The sequence below is a fragment of the Podarcis pityusensis genome, assembly GCF_964106645.2.
Source record: "Podarcis pityusensis genome assembly, chromosome: 16".
Classification (NCBI taxonomy): domain Eukaryota; kingdom Metazoa; phylum Chordata; class Lepidosauria; order Squamata; family Lacertidae; genus Podarcis; species Podarcis pityusensis.
This window is the reverse complement of record NC_138041.1, coordinates 23941466-23957867: the sequence shown is the minus strand read 5'-3', so window position 1 is coordinate 23957867 and position 16402 is coordinate 23941466. Positions and strand designations below refer to the sequence as shown.

At 50.7% G+C, this 16402-nt stretch overlaps 1 protein-coding gene across 1 annotated transcript; it reads right to left on the bottom strand.

Moving 5' to 3' along the window:
* Window positions 1-1194: 1194 nt before the first annotated feature.
* On the bottom strand, window positions 1195-15645 carry SLC35E4 (solute carrier family 35 member E4). The gene is made up of 4 exons (XM_080986444.1): window positions 15103-15645; window positions 11200-11415; window positions 9628-10327; window positions 1195-6004 (listed from the first exon to the last, which is right to left on the bottom strand). Exons 3-4 carry the CDS (start codon window positions 10265-10267, stop codon window positions 5583-5585), a joined length of 1062 nt encoding a protein of 353 aa, XP_080842570.1. The 5' UTR covers window positions 10268-10327; window positions 11200-11415; window positions 15103-15645; the 3' UTR covers window positions 1195-5582.
* Between the last annotated feature and the right edge of the window lie 757 nt (window positions 15646-16402).

Below are 16402 nucleotides of genomic sequence, written 5' to 3'. Positions count from 1 at the left end.
TGTTCCTGGCTTCTGGGATAGCTGGGCAGCCTGCATTCGCTCCGTAAGACGCACACACATTTCCCCTTACTTTTTAGGAGGGGAAAAGTGAGTCTTATAGAACAAAAAATACAGTATATAGCCAGTGGACAGCTCCTTATTGCCTCAGGAGCTCAGTAAGAAAACTAGCCAGATCAGCTGAGGGAAATCTGAGGAGGAGGAACAGATGGCCTAAGCCCTAAGACATTGGTAGGCAAACTAAGGCCAGGGGGCCGGATTTGACCCAATCGCCTTCTAAATCTGGCCCGCAGACGGTCCAGGAACCAGCGTGTTTTTACATGAGTAGAATGTGTGCTTTTATTTAAAATGCATCTCTGGGTTATTTGTGGGGCATAGGAATTCGTTCATTTCCCCCCAAAAAATATAGTCCGGCCCCCCACAAAGTCTGAGGGACAGTGGACCAGCCCCCTGCTCAAAAAGTCTGCTGACTCCTGACCTAAGATTTGTCTTGATCTGCTGCCTCCATTTATTCCATACATTGGGGGGTGAGGAACCTCAGGCCTGGCGGGGAGTCAGTGTGACCCTCCAGGCCTATCTGGCTTTTGGAATGCTCTCCAGGCTACACTCCCTGTCCCCAGGCCCTGTCCTTCACCAGCTTTGCTTCCTATCTGGCCTTGAGTGTTTTTGCCAGGCTGGAATGTGCCCTTGAACTCTGATAATGCCTCCTGCTTGCCTGAACAGCAGATGGAGCTGTGTTTTGAGTGCAAGTAGGAACCTGCCTAGTATATATAAGTCAAAACTCGTATTTGTTTCTCCTCCCATCTTTGCCTCCAGTCCCACCTACCCCTGGCACCGCTGCCCGGAAGAGAAGATGGCCATCGGGCCGAAAAAGGTGCTTCACCCCCCCCCCCCGGTGTAGGATGAAAAACCTCCCCTTGAGTTTGCTGCTGGCAAAAGCAAGCCTTTCATGTGACCGGCTGCCATGGCAACCATCCGTGATGGGCAGGAACAGGCATTTTCCTGCATCACCCGCCTTCTCTGGCAACGGAAGGGCAAAGACCTTGGGGAATTATCCTCTTTCCTGATGTAGAGCTATTTCTTTTCTCAAAACAGCTGCTGGAGGTGGAGGAGTGGGCTCCGGCTCTCCCTCTCGCCCACATCTCTGTTTCCCTCCCTTCCTCAGGTCATTCAAGGACACAAGCACAACCGCTCAAGTAAGACAAAAATAGAGCTTTATTTGAAGGGCAAATGAAACCGGAGAGGCCGGCTTGGCCTTCTTTGTGCTCTGGTTGCGCCAGAGGTTCCCTCAGTCGCCCGTTATCTCGTTGATCAGATGGCATGACCCGGACACTTCACGAAAGGAGAACTTGACATGTGTCCCTAGCTGGGACGGTTCAGGCCGGGTGTGATACGGCAAGGATTGCTCACTGCTGGAAGGAAGGGTCGGGGACGAGAGCGGCGACGGACATCACCAGACAAGAAACCGGACAGATACAATTCCCCAGAGCTGTGTGTGCAAAAATGGCGATGCCTCCACTACGGTGGTGATTTTGTTAACACTCTCCCTCTGAGGACCTCAGCTTGGCATATGAGGTCCTCTGCCTACCCTTTATATGCTCACCACAAAACCCTGTGAGGTAGGCTAAGCTGACAGACACGGTCAGTCAGGATGTAACAATCCTGGCTTTGGAAACCATGGTTTGTGAAACCGAGCCTACAAACTCATTCCCCTCCCCTGGTGGCTTCAAGGAAAGGGCCGTAGCTCAGTGGCAGAACATCTGCCTTGCAAGCAGAAGGCCATGGGTTCAATCCCTGGCATTTCCAGGTAGGGCTGATGGTGATGTCTCAGATCTGAAACTCTGGAGAGTCGCCGATAGCCCGCGTAGGCAATTCTGAGCTAGGTGGACCGGCAGTCTCTGATTCTGTGTGAGGCAGCTTCCTAAGTTAATACTGGTGAACCAAACTACAGTTTCCCTGTTTCCCAGTTTCCCAAACCATGGGGTATGAAGCCAGGATAGTTATGTCCAAAGTGTGACTGGCCTGAAGTCACCCAGTGGGCTTCATGGCTGAGTGAGAACAGGAACTCAAATTTCCTGGGGTCCCAATTAGACACTTTTCACAACTACACCACTCCGGTTGTCACAAAATACCTTGTGCTTTATGGACAACTCAGGCAGCAGTTAACAATGACACAGGGCCGACCTCACACCATAGAAATCTGGTTTTATGAAACAAATGGTATTGTGAGGAGACCTTTGCCCTTCTATCAATCCATAAACAGGAGGCCAGAAAAGACCAGAAGCCCAAGAACTCTCAATACTGAATTCCTCAACAGTGGTGGTTTTTTTCTACCTTCCCCTGCATACTGCCTCCGACAGTGGACAGAGGACAGACACTAGGAGTGGCTGTTCCAGCCGATATATTTTGGGTACTAGTAGGACAGACAGACCTGATCCACCAGCACTTTCAAACACTTTTACTCAGCCCTATATGAACATATCCAGAGGAATCGTCATATTGACTTTTCCTCATGTCAGTGGACAAAGGTGGTGCCTTGCAAATTTTTATCTCAGGCACAAAAGTGGCTAGGGCTGAACCTAATTCGACCCTTCCCCCCCCAAAAAAAAGACACACACATATTGTAAATAAAAAAAAAGTTGAATAATTTACACACTGGCAAAAACATTTGGCCACACACCCACCCAGCACTGCTGAGTGCTCACGGCTAGCCTTCTAGTGGCAATCTTATTAATCTGCTAACAGTTCTTTCTGCTGCACCAAATTGATTCTGGCAGGCTATGTGGGGGTCAGTTCAGCCTTTATGTTTCCCTTTACACTTGAGTAGCGAAATGCCTGTATCCACAGCCTTTTCACCAGGCACAAATGTGTTGGCTCTGCCCGTGATATCTGGAAACCAGCCTTCCTCCAAAACATCCTCTTAAATGTTTTGACTACAGCTCCCAGCAGCCCCCAGCCAGAATGGCTGTAGTTGTAGTTCAGAACAGATATGCTGGTAGGGTCTGGTAGAAATGGAAGAACAAAACATCTGGAGAGCGCCAGGTCAGAGAAGCCTGACCAACACACACACACACACACACAGATTATCGAACCCCCCTTTGCTATAAATGACAGCAAGCCGACATTGGCGCATCTTGCAGACATTACAGATATGCACATTAGCCTCCGCTTGGAGAGAATGTAAAACACAAAGCAGGACAGCCAGTGTCGTAAGGGGGAAACGACAATCCACTTCTATAGGAGTGCCTGAAAGCCAACCAACACTTGCTGGTGAACCACATGACACATGAGTTCCACGTCGAACCGCAGGAACAGACACCAAAGAATGAAGAGTGAACACTTCCCTGCGTGTAGAAAGCTAGCCTCCCAGGGAGTTCGGGTGGGCTAGAACTCTCACCCCCTCACATACTAGACTTCCACGTGCAAGCAGAAATTGGTCCAAGAGAATTCTGCGCCATGTGATTTGATCTGCATGCACAGATTGATCTTGACTCCTTCAAAAACGGGGTGCATCCCCACCCTGAAACAACAAGTAAACAAAAACAAACGTGTCCAAAAGCATTTTACCCCATGGAGCGTAATACTGACCATTTTCACCCACTACCAGTGGGCTTAATGGGTGCCCATTCATCAGAGGATTTCAGTGAATCTGGTGGGCAGGTGGAAAATGCCCTTCGAATATATTCACACAAGCCACAAGTAAAGATTTTCTTCATCCACCGAAAGCAAATGAGCACCCTAAGGAGTTACCTAGTCCAGGAATGGGGGGACCGCTATAGTCCTCTACATGCTGGGACTACAATTCCCATCATCCCTAACCATTGACAAGGATGGTTGGGGCTGATGGGAGCTGTAGTCCAACGGAAACTGGAGGGCTGCAGATCTCCTCATCCTTGTTGTAGCCCAGTGAGGATAAGGAAATATTAATGGGTGTCTACTCATAAGCAAATGTGCATGCGCTCTCGCTCTCTCTCAAACACACACACCCTTAACTCACTAGCAGGCAGCACAGAAATAAAACATCCATCCATAAAAATTGCACTATACGCCACCCCACCAGGTGGCAGTAGAGAACGGAAATAGACACACACACACACACACACACACACACACACGCATGTCCTGAACACACCACTTTTCATCTCCATGTTCCTCCTATATGGGAGCTCCTCATTCAGTACTTTAGTACCTAGTGGGGAGCCCTACCCAAGGAAAGGAGGAACTCTGTGCCACCTCCCTCTGCGGGCATCAATCCCACAGTGCCCTCGGAGGGGTTGGAGAGGAACTGGCACGAGAATTGGCATGGCTGCAAAGCGGCTTGCGGAGATCAGAGGTGCAGTCCAGCACACATTCAAGTCTCAACATTTTTTAAAAAGAAGGAAACACTTGGTTTCCCCCCAATTTTTAGCCCTATGAGAAGTAGCGGCTGGTGCCAGGGAGGTCTGCTGAGGCAGGTCCGCTCTTCCCTTCTCTCTTCCCCAGAGTCTGCATGTTTGAATTATCTGCCTCAGAGGAGCTGGGGAGACTACCTGCATGTAGAAATCTAGCACATCAGGGAGAAAATGAGAAGAGAACCCTCTCTCTTCCAAAGTGCTGGCTTTCTAGGGGCAGGGATTTCTAAAATATATTTTTTTTAAAAGATTCTATGTAGGTGAGAATTCAGATACGCAGCATCTAATCCCTGCACCCCGTGCCGTCAAATCCTTCGGTGGGCAGAGGTGGCATCTCCTGGCTTCCTCTAAAAACCATCTGCTGTAGCTCTTGCCCAGTGCGTAAAATGGCTCAGGGGTCAGGTGGGGCTGAGTTATTTGGAGGAGGATAAGCCTTCCCACAATTCTGGCATCTGCTGATCATGAGCACCCACTGTCCCCCCGCAACGTACCAGAGGCATGCTATGATCCATCAGAGAGGAGAGGCACACCTTTCCACAGCGGCAGTAGTGGCTGGCACCCATTGGGATTGGCAGGACAGAAAGCAGGGAGGCCCAACAGTAGGTGGCGCCACAGCCAACGACAGGCAGAGCCAACTAATTGCAGCTTTTGTCCCCGTCCTCCTTTCTGCAGTTCCGCAAGGGCAACACCGAGGGGAGGAAGATGGCCGGCAGTGCCACCGCCTGCAGTGGTGGTGTAAGAACATAAGAGCAACTCTGCTGAATCAAGCCCATCTAGTCCAGCATCATGTTCTCACAGTGGCCAACCAGATGCCCCAATTGGAAGCTTGCAAGCGGGACCTGAGCAAACCGACACTCTGCCCACCTGCAATTCCCAACAACGGGTATTCAGAGTCACCCTAACTCCTTGTGGCGGCCGGTGCCCACCGGTAGGGCAGAAAGCAGGGAGCCCAACAGTAGGTGGCGCCAGAGAGCAGGCTGAGTCAACTCATTCTAGTTTTGTCCCTGTCCTCCTCCCGGCTGAGCGACACTGAGACGGGGGAGCAGGAAGCGGGCAGCCAGTGCCAACCCTCCTGGACCAGATGGGGGCTGGACAAGAGCAGGCTGAGGTTGGCGGGGCAGGCCCCTACCCCATTGGCCCTATGGCTCCCGCGATTGGCAGTCACAGCTCCAATCACGTCCTCCCTCTCTCTGCTTACTCCTCTTTGCCCCGCCCACCCCTGGAGCGCCAGCAGGAGGCGATGCAGTCACAGTGATGGTACATGAAGACCCCGGAGAGGGTGAGGGCGATGCCCGCGTAGCTGAGCAGCGTCAGGCGGCTGCCAAAGAGGAAGTGGGAGAGCAGGAGGTTGCCCACCACGTTGAAGTTCCCCAGGACGTGGATGGTGAGGGCCGACGTCAGCGAGATGACGTAGAAGCTGGCCAAGTTGTACAGCACCGAGCCCAGGCAGCTGAGCAGGACACAGGCCCAGAGGCCCCCTCCGTAGGCCAGGGTGCCGTCCCAGGCGGGCCCCACCTCCAGGACCAGGGCGGCCGCAAAGAGGATGTAGAAGCTGGGCAGGGAAGTGAGGCAGAGCAAGGTCAGCGAGTCCAGGCGCTCCTCCTGCAGGAAGGTACCTGGGGTGAGAGATATAAAATATAATAATAATAATAATAATAATAATAATAATAATAATGGACGCGGGTGGTGCTGTGGGTTAAACCACAGAGCCTAGGACTTGCCGATCAGAAGGTCGGCGGTTCGAATCCCTGTGACGGGGTGAGCTCCCGTTGCTCGGTCCCTGCTCCTGCCAACCTAGCAGTTCGAAAGCATGCCAGTGCAAGTAGATAAATAGGTACTGCACTGGCGGGAAGGTAAACGGTGGTTCTGTGTGCTGCTCTGGTTTGCCAGAAGCGGCTTAGTCATGCTGGCCACATGACCCGGAAGCTGTACGCCGGCTCCCTCGGCCAATAAAGCGAGATGAGCGCTGCAACCCCAGATTCGTCCGTGACTGGACCTAATGGTCAGGGGTCCCTTTACCTTTAATAATAATAATAATAATAAATCATATCAAACATTTAAAACTTCCCAATACAGGGCTGCTTTCAGGTGTCTTCTAAATGTCAGATAGTTGTTTATTTCCTTGACATCTGATGGGAGGGCATTCCACAGGGCGGGTGCCACTACCGAGAAGGCCCTCTGCCTGGTTCCCTGCAACCTCACTTCTCGCAAGGAGGGAACCGCCAGAAGGCCCTCAGATCTGGACACCAAATTCACAAACACCAAATTCAAAGAGGGGCTGAGGAGGGAAAGAAAAGCACACAGGAGGCATGAGAGAACTTCCCCGAGGCATGGCCGCTCCTCGACACGGCATGGACTTCTCCAACGTGGCATCCTGCCGTTGTTTTGGACTACAACTCCCATCAGCCCCAGCCAGAACGGCCAAGCAACCCATCAGTCCCAGCTTCATACAACTGTTTTTCGATATGTTGTAGGCTGCCCAGAGTGGCTAGGGGAATCCAACCAGATGGGAGGAGTATAAGTAATAAAATAATAATAATAATAATAATAATAATAATAATAATAATAATAATTATTGATTTTGGGGGAGGAAACCTCATGCCTTGAAATGCTCTCTCACAGGTAGGAAACTCCCCACACATAGAAAACCAGCAGGTCAAGGAGAAAGCTCACTCCTTATGTGCATTGAATCCTTTTGTACAGAGGAACATTCAATCTTGGGAGTCCCAAACCCGCAATTTGAATCAGTACAGCCCTAACACAGGTTCACCACCTCACTGAGAACTAGGCCCTTGAGTCCTGACCTTTCCCAAACTGTATATGTGGGTGTTGTTGTTTTTTAAAAAAATGTGTTTTTGAAATAAAAATAAATCCATCATAAAGCCCCCAGTGGCCTCTTCTCCAAAAGTAAACAGCCACTTACATTTCTCTGAGCATCTAGATGACCAAGCAAGAATGAGGAAGTACATGTTAAATTTGCACAACCCTGCACTGGAGACAACAGTCCAGCCCAGAGATGATGTTTTAGGGAGTAGCCTTTCCCAAGCTGATGCCCTCCAAGTGTTTTGGACTATAGTTCCCATCAGTCTTAGCCAGCATGGCTGTTGTGACCGACAGCTCCCATCAGCCCTGGCCGGGACTAATGGGAATTGTAGTCCCAAATGCTTGCCCGGCAGCAGCTGGATAAATGCATAAAGCAGTGATGGCCAAACTTGACCCTCCAGCTGTTTGGGGACTACAACTCCCATCATCCCTAGCTAATAGGACCAGTGGTCAGGGATGATGGGAATTGTAGTCCCAAAACAGCTGGAGGGCCAAGTTTGGTCATCACTGGCATAGAGATTCACTGGTGTAGGGTCACATTCACACCATCCATTTAAAGCACTATGATCCCACTTTAGTCATGGAATTGTAGTTTGTTAAGGGCGCTGAGAGTTGTTAGGAAAAACCCTTCCCTCTTCCCCAAAGGGCTTTAACAATCAATCCCTCTTCCCAGGAAACTGTGGGAGCTCCAGCTCTGGAAGGGGAATAGGTATCTCCTAACAAGCTCCCAGAGTCCTTAACAAACTACAACCCCCAGAATTCTTGGGGGAAAGCTTTGACGGTTTAAAGTGGCATTTGTGGTGCTTTGAATAGATGGCGTGACTCTGACCTAGCTCTACCACTAGAAGGTTCAGAAGGCTGTATGTTTAAGTTACACACAAACTGGAATGAGCTATCCCATTTCCAAGACAACAGCCCAGCGAAGGATAAAGTATTCCCTTCTGAAAACCTCCCGGCAAAGATTTAGTATCCCAAAAACAAAACATGCCTTCTGCCCTGCTCAGCGTTTTAAGTTTCAGCACACAAACGAAACGAACGATTCCAGGTTCGAATCTGGCTGTGGTTTCAATGCAATTAGAATTCTGGGGAGGGCTGGACTCTGCTTAATGCAAAACAAGAGACGTTTTGCAGATTTGCTCTATTGGCATAATTCCTCCATTATTTATTCCCAGGGAGAACTAAAACAGAGTGCTCATATTCTTCACCCACATGCTTTCAAGCACATCTCTGCAGCCATAAGGACTATAATAATAATTTATTTATACCCCACCCATCTGGCTGGGTTTCCCCTGCCACTCTGGGTGGCTCCAACAGAATATTAAAAACATGATAAAACATCAAACATTAAAAACTTCCCTAAATAGGGCTGCCTTCAGATGTCTCTTAAAAGTAAGATAGTTGTTTATTTCCTTGACATGTGGTGGGAGGGTGTTCCACAGGGTGGGTGCCACTACCGAGAAGGCCCTCTGCCTGGTTCCCTGTAACCTCACTTCTCGCAGAGAGGGAACTGTCAGGAGGCCCTCGGCGCTGGACCTCAGTGTCCGGGCAGAACAGTGGGGGTGGAGACGCTCCTTCAGGTATACTGGACCAAGGCCTTTTAAGGCTTTAAAGGTCAGCAGCAACACTTTGAATTGTGCTTGGAAACGTACTGGGAGCCAATGTAGGTCTTTCAGGACCGGTATTATATGGTCTTGGCGGCCACTCCCAGTCACCAGTCTAGCTGCCGCATTCTGGATTAGCTGTAGTTTCTGGGTCACCTTCAAAGGTAGCCCCACGTAGAGTGCATTGCAGTAGTCTAAGCGGGAAATAACTAGAGCATGCACCACTCTGACGAGACAGTCTGCGGGCAGGTAGGGTCTTAGCCTGCGTACCAGATGGAGCTGGTAGACAGCTGCCCTGGACACAGAAATGACCTACACCTCCCTGGACAGCTGTGAGTCTAAAATGACTCCCGGACTAGAAACTCACTTTAAAAAGGACCCTTAAGAAGGGCCATGGGATGCGGGTGGCGCTGTGGGTTAAACCACAGAGCCTAGGGCTTGCCGATCAGAAGGTTGGCGGTTCGAATCCCCGTCACAGGGTGAGCTCCCGTTGCTCGTTCCCTGCTCCTGCCAACCTAGCAGTTCGACAGCACGTCAAAGTGCAAGTAGATAAATAGGTACCACTCCGGCGGGAAGGTAAACGGCATTTCCGTGCGCTGCTCTGGTTCGCCAGAAGCGGCTTAGTCATGCTGGCCACATGACCCAGAAGCTGTACGCCGGCTCCCTCAGCCAATAAAGCGAGATGAGCACCGCAACCCGAGTCAGCCACGACTGGACCTAATGGTCAGGGGTCCCTTTACCCTTTACCTTTAAGAAGGGCCAATGTTCCACACAGGCCACCCTGCGGCCCACGCGCAGCCATGCAAGACACTTACTTTGCTGTATAGACTTCAGCCCTCGGAGGAAAGTGGCGGCAAACAGGAAGCAGCAGCCGGCTTGGTCAAAATGCACCTCCCCCACGATGCTCAAGGAAGCCCCCAAGCAGATGGGCCCCATGGCCACGTACTGCAGGGGGTGGTGGTGTTTCCCCAGCAGCACCTTGGAGAGGGTCAGGGTGAAGAACGGCGTCGTGGTGTAAACCATCTGGGCAAAGTCCAGCTGGACATAGTTCAGTCCCAGGTTCCCAAAGGCCACACTGGCACAGAAAGTCAGGCTCAGCAGGAAAACCCTGCCCTTGGCTCCAGGGCACGGGGCGGGGTGCCCGGCCCTGCCGGCCCGCAGCTTCGCCAAAGGGTTGCCCACCACCACGGCCGTCAACATGTGCAGGGAGGAGAGCAAGACCGGGTAGCGGAAGTTGTGGACGGCAAAGATCCACTTGTTGAGGCTGGACATGGTGGTCCCCGTGGCCAGCCAGACGAAGACCGTGAAGACCAGGGGCAGAGCGTGCCGGGACGGTTCAGGGGGCCTTTGCCCCCCACGCGGCAGCGGATCCAGCTTCCAGGGGGAGAGGGTTCGTGCCCCATTGCCAGCGTTCATCTCTGCTTCATTTCTTCTCCCCGGAGAGGGTGGGCACATCGGGGGCGGCAGCCTGGCATCAGCACAAGGGACAGAGTCCCTGTGCAAACAGCTGTGAGCCTAGAGACAAAAGGTTATCCAGAAACAATCATCCAACTAACCCTGGTGTCAGTCTTATACGGCTTAGGTTATCTGAAGGACCATATTCTCCCATCTGAACTTGCCCAGGCTCTGAGATCTTTGAGCAAAGCCCTTCTCTCGGTCCCTCCACCCACACAGGAATGCTCGGTGGGAACATGGGACAGAGCCTTCTTAGTGGCTGCTCCCAGACATTGGAGCTCCTTCCCCAGGGAGGCCAGACTGGCTCCCTCCTTGCTGTCCTTACAATGGCAGGTGAAGACTTTCATTCCAACAGGGCTTTGGGAAATTACTACTTTTAAGGTGCTGTTTTCACTATCAGCATTTTAATACAGTGGTACCTCAGGTTAAGTACTTAATTCGTTCCAGAGGTCCATACTTAACCTGAAACTGTTCTTAACCTGAAGCAGCACTTTAGCTAATGGGGCCTCCTGCTGCCGCCGCGCCACCAGAGCACAATTTCTGTTCTCATCCTGAAGCAAAGTTCTTAACCTGAAGCACTATTTCTGGGTTAGCGGAGTCTGTAACCTGAAGCGTATGTAACCTGAAGCGTATGTAACCTGAGGTACCACTGTAGATTTGTTTTAATTCTGTTATGGAATTCAATTCCTTTTTAACAATTACCTGTTACACGTTTTTAGCTTTTTGTATTTTATCGGTGTTGTTCTAATTTGTGAAAGCTGCCTTCAGTCCCAGTCTGGGGGAAAGCTGGCAAATAAATAAATAAATATAATCATATTGCCTGAGCTCACTGTCTCCTAGCTGGTTTTGGTGCCCACACAAAGTTTGCCATGTCCTGCTCAGCTATTTCCCCCTTCCTGACTCCTCTCCAAAAGTCACTCCCAGTGACTCACCAGTATCCAATTTCCAGTCCCGGCCGGGAGCGAGCGAGGATCCCTCTGGCTTTCTCAGGAGGAATCTGGAACAGACAGAGGAGAAACGCCCTGGATGTGCCTGGACGTTGTAGAATCACCTTCGGTTGCGACCTCCAGCTCCTGCGACGTCCGGCACCTTGTCAGCTCCGGTGGGACAGGAATCCAGCGGCTTCTAGACACTCGGCAAGCCTCATTCTGTAGGACGACACACAACAGATGAGATCCCTGGAGTCTTTGGGCTGGCCTGCCGCCTACGGAGAGAGATGCTGTCCCACTTCAGGAGACGCTGAGCCACTTCTGCTGCCGGCTAGCCTTGTGTAAGGATGCCGGGCGGAGAGGAGGAAGGCAGTGGAAAGTGTGATGGGCTGGCTGGGAGGTTGGCAGCGAAGCTCCTCCCTCTCGTATCCTGGGACTGCGGCAGCAACAACAACAATGGGTCATGTGTCTGCCTCCTTAAAGTGATCAAGGCCAGGCAGCCCAAGCGGTTTGTGGGCCCGCCCAGGCTGACTCATCTGCGGTTTGTCCCTGTGGGAGGAAAAAGATCATACAGACCGGCTGCAGCAGCAGCGGAAAGAAAGAGCAGTCAGGAGAGCATCCTAAACAAAAAACCCAGTCGCCATGGAAACATAGCAATCCAAAAGAGAAAGAGAGAGAGAGAGAGAGAGACTGTGCCACACTGTGCCTTTAAAACACATGGCTTCCACCCCACTCAAGGATCCTGGAAACGGTTGTTCCTGCCGAACTACAATTCCCAGCACCCAGAACAAACTACAGTTCCCATGATTCTTGGAAGGGGAAACTATGTGCTTTCAATATGTGTCCAAAAGTGCTTTCAAAATGGTGATGGAAGTCACAGCTGCTTAAAGCACGCATTCATTGCTTTCTTGATCGGTACTATTCATAAATTTATTACTCGCCGTTTGGCAGGAAGCTCCAGGGTGAGTTACGACGATTTAAAATTAAGAATAAAAAAGAGGAGATATGGTACAAAAAGTGAATAAGGAGTGGGCTGTCTTTAAGGAATACATCAAAATCTATGTGGAAAAAGTAGAACTTTTGACGGATATTGAGTGAATCCAGAAAATGATTAGAGCGAAAGGAGAGTAAAGATAGAAGAAGAGATTAAAGAAATAACGAAATGCATTTAAGCTAAAATAAAGTAGCGTAACAAGAACAGCTGGAAGTCAAGTCACTTGGTGGGTGTCCGTGTGGGGTAGGTATGTGGTAGGTGTGTTGGTATGTTGATATGTATAGTATAGGTAGGTATTATATAGAGTTTTACGCTATGAAAATAAGGTAGTGTGTTGTGTATATGTATTGTGTAAATGTAAATGTATGTGTTTTAAATGTTAATAAAATAAAATAAAGAATAAAAAAATGCAGATTGCTGTCACGGGAATAGGGTAGGCCAGGGGTCTGCAACCTTTAAGACAAAAAGAGCCACTTGGACCCGCTTCCAAAGAAAAAAAAACTGGGAGCCGCAAAACTCATCATTATAAAAATAACTTTTTTGTCACTTTTTATTATTTCTTTGTTTGACCCCTCAGAATTACTCCTCCTCATAGAAATAAACGTTAAATTAACAAGTTACCTTTTTGTGTGTGTGTGTTCTTCACTCCCCTTCAAAACAGTGACCAGCGTACATGCCCCTTACAATGTGGTGGGCGGGCGGGAAGGTGACGTCGGGACGGTGCGTGACTAACGCACGCCCCGCCCCCATGCGACGTCACAGCCAGTACAGCGCCCGCCACAGTGGGGAGTGTCGGGGCGCACAATGCGCCTCCTCCCCTCGCTAGTATCCGCCCCGGAGCCGCAGCAAAGGTGTAAAAGAGCCACATGCGGCTCCGGAGCTGCGGGTTGCAGACCCCTGGGGTAGGCCTTGAAAACACACATATTTCAGGTGTCAAAGGCTGGGGTGAAGAGGTGTGTCTTCAGCATTCTCTGAGAGCCATGTAATGAAGCTGTCAGATGCACCTCTGTGGGGAGTTCCACAATTTAGGGGCTGCCACTGAGAAGGCCCCGTCCTGGCCTGCCACCCCCACCAAACTTCTGAGGGCTGTGAAACTACCAAAATTATATTCAATATACATTTAAAGCACATGGCTTTCACCCAAGGCATCCTGGGAATGGTAGTCCCCCCCTCCAGAACTTTAATTCCCAGCACCCAGAACAAACTACAGCTCCCCGGGATTCTTTGGTGGGAAGTCACGGGCTTTAAGCGTGTGCTGAATGTACAGTACTTTAATATATGGGGTGGAAATGCCATAAGCTGGTGATACATGCCGCTTCAAAGCAGCGGTGTTTGCTGGGGCCTCATGGGAATTGTAGTCTAAGGCTCTGTACTCACCATGCATTTAAGGCACATTTAAACCACCCACAAACCCCAAGAAACCTGGAAATAAAACAGCTGGAAATAAAAGTTTCCTGCTTGGCAGGGGGTTGGACTCGATGGCCCTTGTGGTCTCTTCCAACTCTATGATTCTATTCTATGATTCTAAAATAGGTTTAGGAAGGTTGGTTTAAACCAGCAACCTTTTTCAGCAGGGGGCCGGTCCACCGTCCCTCAGACCATGGGCGGGGGGCCGAACTATATGTTGGGGGGGGGTGAACAAATTCCTATGCCCCACAAATAACCCAGAGATGCATTTTAAATAAAAGGACACATTCTACTCATGTAAAAACACACTGATTCCCGGACCGTCCGTGGGCTGGATTTAGAAGGCGATTGGGCCGCATCCGGCCCCTGAGCCTTAGGTTGCCTCCCCTGGTTTAAACCCTAAACAGGTGGGGACCTGGGTGAGAAAAGCAACAACTGACACATATTATTATTATTATTATTATTAATTAAATTTTGTATATTGTCCTTCCTCCATAGGCTGACCTTTTGCCTGGCTTCTCAACCGATATCAACATCACAAGGCAAAAACCCCTGGGTGAACTGCACACAGATTAATACCTGGAGCCCAATTTGCACAGACCCAAACTAATTAGGAGTCAGGAATCACAGATTCTCTAGTTCTGGTAGCAAAAGGGGGAAAGGCCACACAGCTGGATGGAAGAGCATCTGCCTTGCATGCAGGAGATCCCGGGTTCAAATTCCTTGGCAGCACCTCCAGCTAAGGCTGGGGGTGGAAAGGCTGCCTGCCTGGATCCCTGGACAGCGGCTGCTGCTGCCAGTCAGTGCAGACAGCACTGAGCTGGCTGGACCCGTAGACCTGGCTCAGAATAAGGCAGCATCCTGTGTTTACTCAGAAGTGTTGGTGCTGACCTTTAAAGCCCTAAACGGCCTTGGTCCAGTATACCTGAAGGAGCATCTCCATCTCCATCGTTCTGCCCGGACACTGAGGTCCGGTGCCGAGGGCCTTCTGGCGGTTTCCTCGCTGCGAGAAGCCAAGTTACAGGGAACCAGGCAGAGGGCCTTCTCGGTAGTGGCACCCTCCCTGTGGAACGCCCTCCCACCAGATGTCAAAGAGAAAAACAACTACCAGACTTTTAGAAGACATCTGAAGGCAGCCCTGTTTAGGGAAGCTTTTAATGTTTAATAGGTTATTGTATTTTAGTGTTTTGTTGGAAGCCGCCCAGAGTGGCTGGGGATACCCAGATGGGCAGGGTATAAATTATTATTATTATTATTATTATTATTATTATTATTATTATTATCATTTAATCCCTGCACTCTTCTTCCCGTTTTCGATGGCTCCTGGAGTCCTGGCATCCACCGGCCCCGTCCAGGGAGACCCGGCACACGCCTCCAAGCGTCTCCCTGGGTTAGGAACGGCGTCACGTCTGAACTCTCCGCAGGCCCGGGAAGCAACCATACCGGCCAGAGGAGGGCGATGCGGGTGGAGGGGAAGAGTGCGGCGCCCTCAAGGTGACTCTTACCTTCAGGTAAGGCGGGGTGAGGCGCAGCTCCATCGCAGCCAGCCGGGCGGGGCGCCGGCTCCTGGGTCCCCAAAGGATCGCTCTCCCGAGAAGGCGAGGCAGAGCCGGGGCGAGCCGGTGGCTGGGACCACGCACAGACCCCCGGGCTCCGCATCCGAGATCGGGTCCCTCCTTGCCCTTGGGCGTCCTTTCCCACGCTCCCTTCCCAGGCGAGGATGCGCTGCTGCTCCTGCTCCGGTATCCTTGCAATAACCCCCCGGAGGCGGCAAGTCGAGGGGAGAAAGGAAAGCGATGGAGAAAAAGGAGAAGCGGGGAACGCAATCGCTTTGCAGGGTTTCTTTCCCGCCCCCTCCGCCTAGCAAAGCTAAAACGGGAGCCTGCTGGCCAAAGCCATCTCGCCGGCGCCGCCTCCTGGCCGCGGGTGGGGGGCGCCAGCCTGGCTTAAGCGCACCGGAGGAAGAGGAGAGGTAACATTGCCTTGTCTCCCGCGGCTCCGCGCGCAAAATTGCGCCCGCACCGCCGCCTGTGCGCAGAGGCCAGCAGCGTGATGGCGCAAAGGCTGCTGCAGTGCCCAAGCAAGGCTTGGGAAGAGATTGCAGTTTCGGATTGGATCCATGTTTTTAAAATGTGTGTGTGTGTATTTATTTATATAAATAAATTTATATAAAAATATATTTTTATTTATTTATTTATGTGCGTGTTTGTTTGTTTCCCACGGCAGCCCAAAGCAATGCCTAGAAGCTGAGGGTATATTTTTTTCACTTATGGTAGAAATGCAAGTGGGCAAATGGTGTAAAGGTAAAGGGACCCTGGCCATTAAGTCCAGTCGTGGCCGACTCTGGGGTTGCGGCGCTCATCTTGCTTTATTGGCCGAGGGAGCCGGCGTACAGCTTCCAGGTCACGTGGCCAGCATGACTAAGCTGCTTCTGGCAAACCAGAACAGCGCATGGAAACACCGTTTACCTTCCCAGGTATCTATTTATCTACTTGCACTTTAGCGGTACCTATTTATCTACTTGCACTTTGACGTGCTTTCGAACTGCTAGGTTGGCAGGAGCTGGGACCGAGCAACAGGAGCTCACCCGTCACGGGGATTCAAACTGCCAACCTTCTGATCGGCAAGCCCTAAGCTCTGGTGTACAACGAGCTAAATTTTTTATTATTATTTACATTTCCTAAAAAAAACGGAAGCATTCCTTCTTGGTATAAATGGGAATGAGTTAGCAAAAAAAAGCCTGTAACTTATATGCTACAACAGCTGCAAGGATATTATACGCAAGATACTGGAAACAGAGACCCC